The sequence below is a fragment of the Rhinatrema bivittatum genome, chromosome 1 (genome assembly GCF_901001135.1).
Source record: "Rhinatrema bivittatum chromosome 1, aRhiBiv1.1, whole genome shotgun sequence".
NCBI lineage: Eukaryota > Metazoa > Chordata > Amphibia > Gymnophiona > Rhinatrematidae > Rhinatrema > Rhinatrema bivittatum.
The window spans coordinates 511,842,406-511,859,273 of NC_042615.1; the positions used below are offsets into that span (position 1 = coordinate 511,842,406).

At 45.3% G+C, this 16,868-nt stretch overlaps 1 protein-coding gene across 1 annotated transcript in view; it reads right to left on the minus strand.

Moving 5' to 3' along the window:
* LOC115098470 (mucin-2-like) overlaps positions 1 to 16,570 on the minus strand; it is a 29,859-nt gene extending 13,289 nt beyond the window's left edge. The window contains exon 1 of the mRNA XM_029614986.1: positions 16,440 to 16,570. Coding sequence (XP_029470846.1) covers positions 16,440 to 16,536 — 97 coding nt within the window. The 5' untranslated portion in view covers positions 16,537 to 16,570. The remainder of the gene's footprint in view (positions 1 to 16,439) is intronic.
* Positions 16,571 to 16,868: the final 298 nt, after the last annotated feature.

The window sequence follows — 16,868 nt, forward strand, 5'->3', positions numbered from 1 at the left end:
AATGAACAAATAAATAAATCTCACATAAAGGTATTTCTTTACTTTATAAACAACTAGGCCCATTAGATGCATGGCATATCCTATACTGGACTGAGCGTGATTATACGTATGTATCTCAGGCACGTGCATCCCTGTCTCAGAATGATTATCTTTTAGTGTTTTCACCTAGGACCAAATTTTAAAAGCATTGCTCTTGCTAAAAAGCCCATATATGTAAGTATGTGGGCTGCGTGCGAGCGCCATGTATTTTAAAAGCCGGAAGTTACAGGTGTATATACTCATGCGCAAGTAACAGAAAGGGAGCGGAAAAGGGGAGGAGTTGCAGGTGGAGCATGAACATTCTGCGGCAAAGTCCGTATTTTAAAACCAGAGGCTGCAGCGCATGGCAGCTTGAAAGCTACATAATTTTACTACTGCTCCTGATGAGGTACAAGTCTGCAGATCTCACGCTTTTCGGTTTACATGACAGGATAAGGGATCATGTCCACTGGTGGGTGTTCAGGATGAAGAACCAGAGGGGTCTGTATGACCTCAAAATTGACTGGGCAAACCTGTGGATTAATTAAAAAAAACTGGGAATGCCCCTCACGAGAGCATGTTTTAAAATCCGCTTACATATGCGTGTAAAGCTGGCAAAGTCCAATGGAAGATACATGAGGCAGTTTGAGCAACCTCTTAGAATCAGGACCATGCTGATGCACACGAGGCATATTTTAAGTCTTATGCATGTAAATGCGTGCATGGCTTAAAATTCCAGCATATCTCTGCTTGTGCACCCGGACACACATGGCTCGGGTTGAGCCTTTAGGTGTCAGGGCTAGCAGAATTTAGGCAAGGGTCTCTACTGATGACTGGAGGTATGGTCTGAGGCCAGGCGAAGGTCATAGGCAGGTGGCAAGTAGAGGTCTCAAGGTCAGGGCAAAAGTCAGAGGCAGGTAGTGGTCAAGCATATCCAGGGTCCAAGCAGAGGTCAAGAGCAGGCAGCAATGAGGCATATCCAGAGTCCAGGCAGAGGTGAAGATAGTCTGGATTAAATAATAAATAATAAAAGGACTAACTCAGCAAAAATGGAGCACAAGTGAAAAACAGGCATTTCTGTGAGAAACATGAGCAGCCCAAGGCCAGAAGCCAGTGTAGAGAAAAAGTATATCTCAGATAAGACACTTGGCAACCTTTAACATTAGCCATAGTTTTAGAGAAGATTCAGTATTTTTCCATCTCTTATATGGAAGTCCCGGAAAAGAAAAAAAATAGTAAAGCACTTTGCTATCAACGATTGTATATAAGAAAGCAGTATGCCATGTATCATTTGAGTAGATTCTGAGGCAAGTCATTGTTGGAACTGTCTCAATCTACTCCCGAGAACCTACTATATTTCTCGCATTCTCAACTGTCTCTTATTTCCTACTTTTACTTAATAAAAGATAATTGCTTAGTTACAAGACTGAGAAATTTCTTTACCAACAATACAACCCAAGAGGAAAGGCCCTCGAGAGGTAATCACAGGAAGGAAAGGTCCCCTGGAGGGACATTTACCTGGAGACACCTTCCCCACAGATGAACAGAGGTCAAACCAAGTATCCATTCGAGGAAGAAAAAGAGGAATGGATAGGGCCGACAGGCAAGGTGGGATCAGGTTGGGCAGGCAAGGACTTGAGTAGATGGAGCTGAGAACTGGGACAAGCTGAAGTCGAGGACTGGAACAGGCTGAAGATAAAGACTGAAACAAGCTAGGAAGGAGCACGCACTACTCACGATAGCTGAACTCATTGCTGAAATAAGTTGCTTCTGGGGAGCTGCCTTTATATAGGGCAGCTCTGATGATGATGTTATATCTAGGGGCCATGGGGACTTTCCTGCCTCTGTCCCTTTAAATGCTAGGAAATGGTATGCATGGGTGCCTAAGCGAAGGCATGGCACGTGCTGTTGGCGGCATCCTACTGGCAGCATCCCGCTGCATCAGGGAGTAATGTCCTGTCACCTGGCTAGATGGTGATGTTTCACTGCGTTGAGAGGCAGCTGGACTGGCCCAGCCGGTGAAAGAGAGTGCGGCGGTTCGCAGGAGCAGCCTGCGGACTGCCAAATGCAACACTCCTAAATTTTTTATTTTTGATCATAGGCGGTTTTATAATTTCTAACATAAGCATGACATTTGTGCTTTATCCTTGAACTTGTTTTCTTAGACACACAGATGCTGTAAGTTAGATAAGATGCTGAGCTATAAGGTTATAGAACAGACATGAGGCCAGTTGACATTCCATCTAATATTATAGAACAGGGGTCCCCAACCACCGGTCCGCGGACCGGGAGCGGGCCGTGGGAGATTTTTGCGGGTCCGCGGCACCGCCAAGCACCGGCAGGTGTGTCACGCGCTCCCGGTCTCTCCCGCTGCTCTTCCTTCCCTGCTGCCGTTGCCGCTGGGCTATCCCAGCGGGCACGGCAGCGGTGCAAAAAAAAAAAAGCTGTGGCATTCGCGGCTGGCCTTTTCTTCTTCCCGCCCCCCCCCCTGACCCGGAACAGGAAGTGATACGCGGTGCGCGGGAAGGAGAAAGAGTCGTGCCGCATGAAAAAAATAGCAGCGGCGACAGTAGCATCGGCCCCCGAGCAATCAAAGCAGCTGATAATAGGTAAAGGAGACAGCAACGTGAGCCTCCCGCGGCCGATGGGATTCTTCTTTCTTGGCCTGCGGGGCTGGAGGAGGAGGTGCAGCTACCGTTTGTGCTGGGGGGGGAGGGGAGAGGAAGTGAGTGAGAGAAAGAGAGAGAAGCAGGCAGCCAGCATGTGTGTGATTGACTGGTCAGAGAGCTGATGTGTGTGTGAGTGTGTGTGTGTGTGTGTATATGTATGTGAGAGACAATGAAAGTGATTGCTCAGGGAGATGACTGATGTGTATGTGAGAGGGTGAGACATTAGTCAGGGAGGTGACTGATGTGTGTGTGTGTGAGAGAGAAAAAGCATGGAAGTGAGAAGTCTGGGTATGTGAGAAAGCATGGGCGTAAGAAGCCTGGTGTTGTGGGGGTGAAAGAAAGCATGGGAGTGAGAAACCTGGGTGAGTGTGCATGCATGAGAGAGAGAGACTGCTTGGTAAGGTGACGGTGTGTGTGAGAGAAAAAGACTGGAGTGTGTGAATGTGAGAGAATGTGATTCAGGGAATGAGAAGCCTGTGCACGTGGAGAGTGAGCATGGAAATGAGAGAGACTGGTGTGTGTGTAACAGAGAGAAAGTGATTATGGGAATGAGAAGCCTGTGCATGTGAAGAGAAGTGAGCATGGGCGTGAGAAACCTGGGTGTGTGTGAGACACAGCATAGGAGGGAGAAGCCTGTATATCTGAAAGAGAACATGAGAGTGGGAAGTCTGTGTGTGTGTGTGTATGTGTGTATATGCATGAGAGAGATCAGGTGACTGGTGTGTGTGTGTGTGTGTGAGAGAGAGAGAGAGAGAAATAAAGTGATTATGGGAATGAGAAGCCTGTACATGTGAAGAGTGAGCATGGGAGTGAGAAACCTGGGTGTGTGTGAAACACATCATGGGAGGGAGAAGCCTGTATATCTGAAAGAGAACATGGGAGTGAGAGACTGGTGAGTGTGTGTGTGTGTGTGTGTGTGTGTGACAGAGAAAGTGATTATGAGAGTGAGAAGCCCATATATGTAAGTAGAACACGGGAGTGGGAAGCCTGTGTGTGTGTATGGCATGAGAGAAACTGTTCAGGAAGGTGACTGGTGTGTGTGTGCCAAAGACTGTTTGGGAGATGATTGGTGTGTGAGAGACAGAAACTGGTCATGGGGGCATGACTGGTATGGTGTGTGTGTGAGTCATGGGCACTAAGGAAGAGGACCATAAGTCTAGAGCTTAGCTTCTACTGCTGCTTCTGGTATGTGCCATGGCCTGCAGGGAAGGGGAGTAGGACAGCTGCTGGAGGTGGTAAGTAAAAGTGGCTTTTTAAGTTTATTTTTCTTGACTGCCATTTTAATTGTGTGATGTCTGCTTTTTTGAAATATTTTATTGGTGTTTGGAGAATGTTTAATAGTTTTATGAGTTTTTAATTGTTGGATGTTATTCTGTTCATAGCTGTTTTGAAACATTTATTCTGCTTATTAGTATAGTTTTACAATTATTTCTGTGTGGGGATCTATAGCTGCTTGCTAGTTCTGTTTTCCTAATAAGAGGTGTATTGGTTTTTAGGACCTGATTTAATATTTGTAGTGTTGCCTTTTCATAGATAGGGTTGCTCCTGTTTGAGTGTATTCCATAATACAGGTGTAACTGTGTGCGGATTAGTTTATGTGCATTACTACAGATCCTGGGAGTATGTTAGGTCGGTTCTGTGTCTGTTACCGAGATGAAATATTTTGCTAGCATGTAAGCGTTTGTATCGGTCTTATTTGTTTTGTTTTCTCAAGAGGACATGCATTGGTGGTAAACTGCTGTCTTTTCATAAGTAGGGCTATTGAGCCTGGAAGTAGAAGGAGTTTGAGTTACTGTTACTGAGATGTCACCAGAACCAGAATATCTTTTTTGTAGGGTGAGTTGTATGGGGAATGTCATAATCCTGCTTTACATCCATTATTGTGGGTCAGGGGGGTTCCCGTGGATACAAACTGTACTTTTACATCTAGCCCCGTGACGATCATGGGTCAGTGTGCCATGCATATGAGAAACTATGGTGAGTTGAGTCACATTCACATTATAAATGTCATAATTAAATGATAAGTGTGCACTAAAATCCAACCCCCTCCATAACCCCGCCCTCATATGACCAAAGCCCCGCCCCTGCCCCGCCCTGCCGGGCCATGGAAAAATGGTCTTGCTTGAAGCCGGTCCCTGGTGCAAAAAAGGTTGGGGACCACTGTTATAGAACATTCTTGAATTTTCAAGAACAGTTGACATACCAACTAATTGTGAGCCATAGATAACATCATTTACATATGAGGCAAGTATAATTAGTATGGAGGCTGAAAGCAAATTACCATATGGCCATTCAGATTATTTGTTTATAATAGAAAGCCAGTCACAGAAAATTTGACAATTATGTAACCTAGTTTGGGGATGAAAATATACAAGTAAAAATTCTATATAAAGCTGTGTTATCAGTATAATTATTTGAGAGGGAATTTATGGTGATGCCTTGCGTGGAACTCTGCTTCTCTAAAAGGCACCGTTTTATTTAATATTTATATTATTTTATAACATTTAAATAAAGAACTTTTTCTCTACAGCTGTTGGCTCTAAACATCTATTTTCAGAGAACCACAACAATATGGACAAGAAAATAATAAGATTAGAGAACCAGGTACGTCCTGACATGCTACAGATGATGGGAAAATCTACAGAGGAGGCGAGAGCTAATTTTATTTGTTCCCAAACAGCATTTGACTCGCTAATTCACCAAAGAGCACAGAAATCTATGTTCTACTACAATCAGCAATTATACCAATTTGGGAATAAGACAGGCAAACGTCTGGCATCAATGGTCAAGAGTAAGATGGGCACCAAATATACTGCAGCAATTAGAGGCAAAAGAAATCAGTGATTAACTCTACAGCAGGACTTCAAAATGCATTCCTAAATTATTTTATATAGCTCTGTTCCAGAGAACCTATCAATGAGGAAGTCAGAGACGCTTTTTCTGAGGCTTGCACTCCCATGGTTTACAACCTCTCAATGGAGGTGCTGAATGCTCCGATCACTACTCAGGAGATTCAGAAGATACAGAAGACTCCTCTCTAAAAGGCGCCTGACCCTAATGTTAATGGGGAGGGGGGGAGAGAGAGTTCTATAAAATGTTGCAGACCTGTGTCCCTTTACCTTTGAAGGCCATATTTGCATATCTTAAAGAGCTACAACATTTTCTCTATTGACTCTAACAAGGCTCTAATCACCATGCTGCCAAAAAGTGGAATCCTACAGTCCTATATCTCTGCAAAATTTCGAGTTGAAACTCCTGGCAAATATTCTCGCAGATAGACTAGCGCTTTCCATGCCAAGTTTAGTGGCTGAAGACCATGGGATTTGTGAGAAGACAATTTTTTTTTTTTTTTTAAATGTGTGGAAGGTTTTGTCCCTCCTGAACAGAAGTAAAAGTTCTGTCATGCCTTTTCTTTTGATAAGTTTTGACACTGAGAAGGCTTTTGATCATGTAGCCTGAGATTACCTCTTTTTTGTGCTGGAGAACACACTGCCCTTACAGTTCCAAAAAAGAGATGTCAACCTGTTATGCTATGTGTTCCCACATTATTTGGTGGGGTAAAAGAGCAAGAATACCCATCAGGTATATGTTGGGGGGCCTGGCATGAGGGAAATGCTCTCCTCGACTAAAGGAGTATAATGAGAGGTGTTACACAGCTAATCCTTTCCATGCCACACGAGGCATTCTGTATTATAGCCCTCGATACTGGGAATACCTAGTTAGTAACTCCTCTGCATCTTAGATAAATCCTCCATGCCAACTTCTTAAAGCTGCCACCTGCATTGCGCCTTAGAGGAAGCCTTGGCTAATCTTTGTGTGAAACTAGAACATATAGTGCCAGGGAATCTATATTTTTACCAATACAAGAAAATCGGGGGTTTTTTTGTTTTTTTTTAAATCAGGTAGCCATTTACATACAGGTACATCACATAGCTCATGCAGTTGATGCAGATGGAGATGTCTTGATTTTTCAGGATCTGATCTCTCAGTTTGCTTAGGACACTAAACAGGTCTATGGATATCTGCATTTAAAATATTATATATGTACTTTGTCTAAAGACAGCATGGCAGATGACTTCCAGGTGAAGGTTGAGGGATTCTCTCAAACTGAAGAACAGGAAAGAATAAGTATCGCACAATTATATCAATCTCTTGTCCGACTAGGTAGTACCCCCTACTGATTACAAACCGCAGCGGTGCGATTGCTGCCAGCTAGCGCAGGACCGCCCCCCTGGGTTGACCCCCCCCCCCCCCCCCCCCGCCCCTCATTACCTAAAGCATTGCAGGCCTGGGATACTTTAGAAAATGAGGCCCTAAGTTTCTCCAAGGCTGGAATAATGCAGTCATATAAATTCAGGCCCAGTGGTGCTCAGCTGTTCAGACTTTCCTATTCTCTAAAATCAGATTCTGTGAAAACTAAAAAACCCTATTCTTATGGTTTTATAAAGAAACTAGGAGTGTGTGCAGCAAAAAGTTTTGTATGGTTAATTGTGTCATTTCGTATGTGTCCTTTTTTCATTTCTTTTGAGTTTTGTTTTGTTTTGGTTTGCTTTGGTTTCAGAAAATAAAGAAGGAAAAAACCCAAGTCTCAGAACCCAGGGATCTCCGGATAGCCCCCTGTCCCATCTCCCCCCACCCCAACCGCCTCTGGAGGTGGTCCTTTTCCTATTGGCCTTCTTTCCCGCCTTCCCTAGAAACCCCCTCCCCTTGCCTGTCCCTTACTCTCACCGATCTCCCCAAGTTATACACACCGCACAAGACAGGCTTGCACGGCTTCTCTTTAATGCGCGCAATAAAAAGAGGGACATGTCTATTCTAATCGGCGGCCTGCTGCATCACATAATGTATGCAGTGTTGTGGCTTCGTGTGCAGCGTTGTGTCATTGTGTGCCACATTGCACCATCACCCAGCACGTTGCATCATCGCGCAGCGAGTTATTTGTCGTGGAGCCACAGGCCCCTGAGTTAGGTACTATTTTAGAACCACAGGTTCTCTTCACAATTCTCTGTAATTTAAACATATACACTTTTCTTCCTTCCCTCTGGAGGCTTTGGCTTTTTCTCTGTGCGATGCTTTAGAAAATATATCTCAAGAATGACACCATATGTGGGACCCGGACAATGATCCCCCCAGGCCTGGAGGCACAAACTAAGTCTGACTCCAGCCTTTCAAAAGCATATTGAACTTTTATTTGCAGCTTCAACAAACAAACATTAGTAGACTGTCTTAACTTTATAACAGTGTACTTCCATTGCTCACAGTCTTGTACTGTTTCCCTTAGTACTCACAGCTTCGTTACAGCTTCATTGTTTGGATAGCATTATTCCACAGGAGTTGCCTGCCTCCAGCAGATCTGGGCCTGGTCTGACTATCCCCACTTGGGTCCCAGTTCTCGTTCGTCCCCTGCTGGGCCCTGCCCACAGAGTTCTCTCTCAAGGGAATTAAGGTGGACCAGGCATCTAGACTAGTCCCACACAGGTTTAAGGGGGAAAATTAGCATACTCGGTCACAGGGAGTAATATTCAGCATGCAAAATTGGAACTAACACGTAAGTAGTAGGTACACATACAAGTAGTATTTTGTAAAAGTCTAAAGTATATGTGCACCAGCAATGTCACTCATAAGGATAAACAAACAAAAAAAAAGGCAGTGGTTTGGGGCATTCAGGGATAGGGTTCAGCAGTTTGTGCACAAGTTAGTATTTTGTAAACAGTATACATGCATACACTGTCAAACTTATATGCACACTTTTGTATCTGTTAATTGAGGTGCAGAAAAAAAATTGCACTTGCCTTTTATCTACAGTATTTGGATGGGAGGTCTAGGTTAAATGGTGTGTAGCATGGTGAAGTGTTGAAGGGTCTGGGTGAACTGATGGAAGTGTTGGTGAACTGGTGATTAAAGGTGCTGCACAAGTAGTTTCATAAGTGGAGTTAGTGTCTCCACAAATTAACTGTGGTAAATGCGTACATATCGTAGAATCACTTTGCACATAAAATATGTGCATGTACCTTTATGAAATAGGCATAGAAAATATGCAGTTCCTTGCATTAAAAAATGCACTGAAGCATACAAGTATACTTTCTGGGCAGCCCCGTCACAGTTTATAAAATACAGGCATAACCTTGTGTGCACATACTTATGAACACTGTTGAAAATTACACGCCCTAAGAGCTTTCAAATTGTTTGAGTCTCTTCAACCTTAAGAACATAAGAACATAAGAACATAAGAAATTGCCATGCTGGGTCAGACCAAGGGTCCATCAAGCCCAGCATCCTGTTTCCAACAGAGGCCAAACCAGGCCACAAGAACCTGGCAATTACCCAAACACCTAGAAGATCCCATGCTACTGATGCAATTAATAGCAGTGACTATTCCCTAAGTAAACTTGATTAATAGCAGTTAATGGACTTCTCTTCCAAGAACTTATCCAAACCTTTTTTGAACCCAGCTACACTAACTGCACTAACCACATCCTCTGGCAACAAATTCCAGAGATTTATTGTGCGTTGAGTGAAAAAGAATTTTCTCCGATTAGTCTTAAATGTGCTACTTGCTAACTTCATGGAATGCCCCCTAGTCCTTCTATTATTCGAAAGTGTAAATAACCGAGTCACATCTACTCGTTCAAGACCTCTCATGATCTTAAAGACCTTTGTTTATCATTGTAATGTGCCTAGAATAGTAGGTAATTAGAATACCAATATTTCAAATAAATAAAACATAAAAATGTTATCAATATACTTTTTCTCAAAAACTACTCCCAAAACATATGAGGGAACTGTAAAATACTGTTACACTTGAGCAATGGTCCGGTGTCGTGAACACCACCCAGAAGGGTGGCCCCAGGCGGAGAGAGACAGGGGCAACCGGAAGGCCCCCGATGATGGCCGGGAGAGAAGTGCCGCGGCAGGAGCACACAGAGCTGGGCAATGGCTGGCAAATGGAGCAGAGCACCCACTGGGACAAAGTCCAGGCCGGGTCTAGGCAGGCAGCAGGCAAACAGTGTCAAAGTCCAGGCTAGGTCAGGGCAGGCGGCAGGCAAGCAGAGTCAGAGTCCCGGCTGGGTCAGGGCAGGCGGCAGGCAAGCAGAGTCAGAGTCCAGGCTGGGTCAGGGCAGGCGGCAGGCAAGCAGAGTCAGAGTCCAGGCTGGGTCAGGGACCTAGTAGCAAGGTAGAGAGCCCAAAGGCCACACACACACACACACACACACGGCAGGGCGGAGGGCCCGAAGGCCACACACACACGGCAGGGCGGAGGGCCCGAAGGCCACACACACACACGACATGGCGGAGGGCCCGAAGGCCACCCACACAGCAAGGCAAGGCAGGGCAGAAGGCCCGAAGGCCACACACACCGCAAGGTAAGGCAAGGCAAGGCAGAAGGCCTGAAGGCCACACACACACCGCAAGGTAAGGCAAGGCAAGGCAGAGGGCCCGAAGGCCACACACACACCGCAAGGTAAGGCAAGGCAAGGCAGAGGGCCCGAAGGCCACACACACCGCAAGGTAAGGCAAGGCAAGGCAGAAGGCCCGAAGGCCACACACACCGCAAGGTAAGGCAAGGCAAGGCAGAAGGCCCGAAGGCCACACACACCGCAAGGTAAGGCAAGGCAAGGCAGAAGGCCTGAAGGCCACACACACACCGCAAGGTAAGGCAAGGCAAGGCAGAGGGCCCGAAGGCCACACACACCGCAAGGCAAGGCAGAGGGCCCGAGGACCACACGCACAGCAAGGCAACGCAGAAGGCCCGAAGGCCACACGCACAGCAAGACAAGGCAGGGCAGAAGGCCCGAAGGCCACACGCACATTGCAACCTCATTTTCTGGTATATCCAGCTAGCCAAAACTATTTACATGGATGATAAGGAGTTTCACAAGACACTGAACAAGTCAGAAAAAAATCATCGGCTTCCTTACAGTGAATATTACAGTTACTGCTGACCTCGGGAGTCACCATGTTATACTTTTCACTACCTTTTCTCTCCTTCAGCCCTATGGGAGAGCTGGTTGGTTTTTCCTTCAGGCATACCCATGTCAAAACTGTCATCCAAGGGGCACACAAATACATTAGCACAAAAATTCCATGACGATACAATACACCATCCCTTTTACCAGGGCACTTTTCACACCCCACGACAGTCCTAAACCTATTTATACAAATCTCCCCTTCCAGGCTGGTTTTCCCCAAACACATCACTAGTAAGGACTTCTTGAGACAATACCTCAATACACAGTTCTTTCCTTCTCAGAACAACCAGCTCTGCACCTTTTTGGGTAAATTCTTGGGAGGAAGTCAACACCATTCCACTCGCTGACCACTGGCCTCTCCACTTCACCACTATGGAAAACTCCTCTGGAGAAGGAGGACATTTCTCCTTTACATCTATATTAGGTTCCGCGGACCCCACACAGAAGGAGAACCTCAGGGCAGCTCCCCACTGGGTGAACTCACCCTACTCCTACACTTTTCCTTTTGATGGATGGTAGTTCCCTTGGGAGGGAAGATCCCAGTTCCTTGCATTCTGGTTCTTCTTGGCTTCCGGTCCAGTCCTGGTGAATGGACGTCTCCTTCAATTCTTCTCATATTTGGGTGTCTCCCCTTGAGGGGAAGAGCCCCTGCAGGTTCCCATTCCATTTGAAGGGTCCCCCGGGCCTCACAAGCCCTATATTGGGTACTCCAGTGTGATCACATTCCTGGAGTCCCTGCTTCCCAATCTATACAAGAGAGGGCAAGGGAGGAAAGGGCAAAAACCACTAAAACCCCACTCTTTTATATCTTTTGCTTCAAACTTGGGATCTAATAGGAATCCTTTCCGCCCCCAAATTTTAAAGGAAAAGACATACATCTTTTCCCCAAATGCATTACATCACATCACTCAATGCTCTCTTTATCAAGAAATGCCATCCAGTGGCCAAACATCATTATTACAAACTATAATTATTTTAAACACTTTTTCCTCCCACAAATAGATACATCAGAATTTCTGGGGGTATCTCCCACCCAGATCCTCTGTACTCCCGAGCTCAAATGACAGACACAAATGGATAGCTCCCTACATTTGCAGAAAAACCTGTATCTCTAGTAGAAAACCCGGACTCTGGATCTTCTGTTTTTTGCTTCTCAAGTAATACCTCTGATAACTGTGTGGCTTGTCGGCCACCTGCATAAGTGACTCCAGCCCTAGCGCCAGAGAAGGCAGCCTCTGCTGTTTGTACAGCCTCTGTGCTTGTCTCATTAGTGAAGTCATCTCTGGCACCCAAGAATTGTATGCCTTCCAAGCCAGAACCTCTTCCTGCTGGGGCCTTGTTATCTATGTTTCAAGACCTACACCTTTCCTCTGAAAAGGAGTCAGATTATGCTTCTAGCTCTATGCTTGCTCCAGGCTCTGCTTCTGGAAATCCAATCCATGCTACTCCAGACTCCATTCCCAGGAATGTACTCCCAAAGGCAGCATCAGCATTAGTTCCACAGCCCACTCTGGAGACCTAGCTAGCATCCTATACCAGCACCACCAGCAGCTGTTCCACAGTTCACTTCACAGACTCCACTCATCCAGCAGCAGCAGAAGCTGTTCCAGGCTCTGCTCTGCAGACTCCACTTCAGCCAGACTCTGTTTTCAGTTGGGCTTGGGGGAAGGGGGAGGGGGGGCATATATGCTAGGGCATATAGAAGCTTCCCTTTTTAGGGGGTGGTGATGTAAGGCTCTGTGAGCAATGCTCCCCTTCTGTCAGCGGGGGGCGCTCAGTGAGGATCATGCAGGTGGCCATGTTTCCTTGCACTGCCACAGGATGTAAGCCTTTCCCTTGGTGAGTTCAGTAGCTCAGCTTGCATCCAAATCTGGTCCTTTTTGTGGCCCTCCATTGCTCTAGCTCTGTCTCTAGTCTTGTATTTGGCCTTCTGCTTTATCTGTTTGGCCCTAGTTTTACGGCCTTCTTGATCTGTGTATTTGTTCTGTCCTGTTGGTTGTCCTTGTCTGTTTGTCCCTAGTTTTGTGGTCTTCTGGTTTTGTTTGTCCTGAATCTGTCTAGTCCTGGGTTTGTTCTGTCTGGTTTTGTGGGCACCCTTTCATTTCCCTGACCCAGTGGCAGCCCAGCCCTGCCCTTGTAGGTGTCCTCTTAGCTCTCATGGGTGCACCTCCTGCTAAGTCCTGCTGGCCACAGAACCTGAGGGGGGAGCTGGCCAGTCCAGGCAGAAGATCCCGGTGTCAGGCCAGTCCTGGTCTTGTTCTAGCCAGCTCTAATTGGGTCCAGGCCCAGGCCCATTCCTACTCTGAGGGTTATCAAACAATGACAGTCCCACCATCATACCATAGTCAAGAAATATACTAAAGGTTAGTCCAATAAAAATATATCATCTTTTATTATTATTATTATTATTATTATTTTTATTATTATTCATTCACCTCTATTTCCTTGGAAAGGGAGAATGTAGAAAAGTTATAGATGCTTTGTCATAGACTGCTCTCCTTCTCTTTTCTATGTTTCTTTAAAATATATCTTTCTATTTCAATACCTCCATAACCTTTTCTTTGCACTGAGTCTGTAACTGTACACACACTCTCTCCCTTCTCAAAGGCGTTCGTATCACTGTTACAAATCAAGAACACAGCCCAGCATAATCGTGTCCTGCCTACTTACAACTTGGGGTGGAGGAGCACAGTCAGGAAACTGGGAAGGGGGGAAGAGAGGTAATGCCCCCTAATGTCTGATGATGATGCTGGTCCTGAACCTGTCCTCCTAGGTCATATTACCTCTCTGGTTTCTCCATATCATCCATGAAAACTGGGGCCTAGAACTGGACAGAGTATTCTAAGAATGGCCTTACCTATGTTGAGTAGAATTAATTCACACATCTTACGTGTGATATTCCTTGTACAATATCACAGGACATTGCTAGCTTAGTTATAACAGCACAACATTAATGTTATGTCACACTTCCATTCAGACAAGGTCCAGTAGCGATAGTGATCATAAATCTACATTCATTTCATTGACTGGTTAGCATTAGAAGACGTATTTTGAGTTAATGACTTACTTGCTGAAAACTAATGGTATTTGTCAGGTACTGAAACAGAAACCCACAGAACCTAGTCCCATTATTAAGTTTTAGACCTTTGCACATACTGTTTTGCAAGTTTATGAGCTTTCATTTGGCACTTCACTTATGACTATATATCCAGAAGGAGTTTGCACAGAAGACAGATAAGAGCCTCTTTTATTATATCTGTAAATAGGTATACAGCTGTGATAACAGGCTGTTGGATATTTAATTAGCAAAAGAAACATTTTTCTTTCATAGGCAGAGAGTTTTTCCACTGTTTAAATGATAAATATGCCAAAATTGTAACATTTTGGCTGCAGAATTCCAGTTGTATAAGCGGTCACTAATTAGTTTAGCAGTTTGGGGATAGACTGATCCACTCCTGGTTTTATGCCAGGTGCATGCATGGTTTTATAGTTCAAATTTACTTAAATGCAGAGTTCTAGTAAACTATCATTCTTGGAGAAAACTCGATTTGTTTGCAAGCTACAATACCTTTTATTGACCAGATATAAGAATTATCCAAAGATGTTGTGCAAGAGCTTTTGAGACCCAATCATTTGTAGGACTGCATTCTGGCTGCATTTTTTTTTTCAGGACAGGTTGATCCAGTTTTGATTTTGCCTCACTGTATGTATGGCCTTGTCAGTCCAATTTCCCCAAGAAAAGCGGGACTACAGGTTCTTGTTTCCAGGAAATTAGAACTTGGACTGGATTACCCTGCCCTGTTCCTGTTCTTTGGAACCCTGCTCTGCTCGTCGGGGTCCTGTCGCTGCGCCCCGCTCCTCGGATTCTGGCCCTGCGCTTTAACCTCTGGGATCCTACCTCTGCACTCCCGCTTCTCGGGCTTGCCTCAAGCGCTGCTACGTCTGGGACCCTGCCACAGCGCTCCCGCTCCTCGGGACCTGGCTCAGCGCTGTTACAGCACTAGACCCTGTCTCGGCGCTTCTGTCCCTCGGGGTCTGACTCAGAACTTCTACATCACGGGATGCTGTCTCTACACTCCTGCTCGGGACTTCTCAGCACCTCTTCATTACAGGACTGTGTCTCTGCGTTCCCGCTCCTTGGGGTATCTCTCAGCGCTTCTATTTTACTAGTTCCTTCTACTGTGCTTCCGCACTTCAAGCAGTGCCTCAATGTCTCTACTCTGCGGATTCCCCGCTCAGAGTCAGCCCCACATGGTCCTGCCTTACTGTGTCTAGAACTGCTGCAGCATCTCCTCCCTTGAGGCTGTTGCTCTCTCTCTCCTCAAGGGTGCCTCGACCTGAGACTGAAACTGATCTCTCTGACACTCCCTGCTTCCAGCCGCCAGTTTCCTCTGGACCAGCTATACAGAGGCTCACCTAAGACCAGCCGGCCCGGCACCCAAGGGCTCAACCTGCGGGGAACGAGGGCTGGTACTGCTGAAGTTCCTGTTTGCCTCTGTTCCCATCCAGCCTCGCCCCCCGACGGTGGGGGACCTGTGGGGCTCAACCCCACAGGTAGCATCAACCCCACCTCGGGGCAAGGGTCCACAATTCCTAACAACAAGGCAGAACAGATGAAACATGTTATGGACATGGAAAAGCAGAAGGAAGTGGAGGGAATGAGATACAAAGGAAAAGAATAGAAATGGAGAGAGGAAAATAGAGAGGAAGGGTAGGTGAGCGACTAGAAAGATGCAATGAAAGATATGATGAAGGAAGAGAAAAGATGGCAATGAAGGGAAGGCCATTGGAAGTAAAGAAGAAAAATGGGATGGGAGGTCAGAGAGTATCATGGACCAGACCCAGTATGGAGAGAAAAAGGGAGAACAAATCCATGATGGAGGAGAGAGCGTTGACTAGGAAAGGAGAGAATACAGAAGACCGAGTCAAAGGGAAAGCACTGGGGATGAGGGGTGAGAAAGAGAGGACTGTGGATTTGGTAGAAAAGGGCAAGGAATCTAAGGAGATATTGGAACAGGAAGAGAATGAGAATTGAAGGAGACAGCATAGGAGAAAGGAGAAGAGGAATGGGGAAAGCATACAGGAAAAGAAGACAAGCAGAAGAAGGAAGCAGAAAGAGAGAAGGAAGAGAAAGTGTTAAAATATTAACTCGGAGAGGGAAATGAAACAGAAACGAAAATGAAAGAAAGACACCTGCAAGAATGAGGATGCAGAGATAAAACTACGAGATGAGGGAGAATAAACAGAAGTGCAAGAACAGAAATCAAACTGTACACATACAAGATGAAAAATCATTTATTTTAATTCTGGCAAGGTTTTCTGCCCTTTTTTTTTTTTTTTTTTTTTTTTTACATGTACTAGGTAGCTAGTCTAAATCAAGAGACTCCCCCAGAGGTAGGGGAAACAGCTGATATCTGTTCTTCTCATTTATCCCTGTTGTGATCCATGTAAATAAGTTCTTTTTTCTAGAAGGACTGGGCTAGGGACTGTGCCACACCCTGCTATGCCCTTTTCAAAATCCCCCCCCCCCCCCCGGCACCTCTGCATCTTTGACAATGACTTTGGATAATTCTTATGTCAATAGAAGATGAATGAGCCAGTTGTTGCTAAATATGAAAACACAAACTTCAAGAACAAAAGGAATATAAAAAAAACCCTGCATCCCAGAGAAGTAAGAAAAAGGTCACAGAATTTATCAGTTTTACTGAGTCTGGGATTTTCCAGTGCCCTGTAGTTGTAAGGAGGTGTTCCTGCTAAAAGCTCCAATCAAAGGTGCACTCACCTGCAGAAGAAGAAGTGAAGATACAACGGGAAAGCAGGAGGAATGTTAAATAATAATTCCTCCACATTCGTACACCGTGCACTGCAGTCTGAGCCATCCAAGAGAAGAGAGAACGAGGAGGCAGGGAAAGAGTAGAGGACACTGTGCCTCTCAGTACAGACTTAGAATGAAATGATTTATCAAAGAAGCAATGCACGTCCCAGCCACTCCTCAGACTTTTGAACTTTAGCTTATGCAGGGTATTGATAGAGTCCTCCATTCTCATAGTATCAGTTATTTCTAAAAGGTAAATTATAAATAAAAATCCTATCCAAATAGTGCAGGGTTACATTCAAAACATTTACCACCCCTTTCTACTGGGTAAGGAATACTGTAAATTATTTCCCAAGAGGTAAGGAAGACTGGAGTAAAAAAAAAAAAAAACAACTA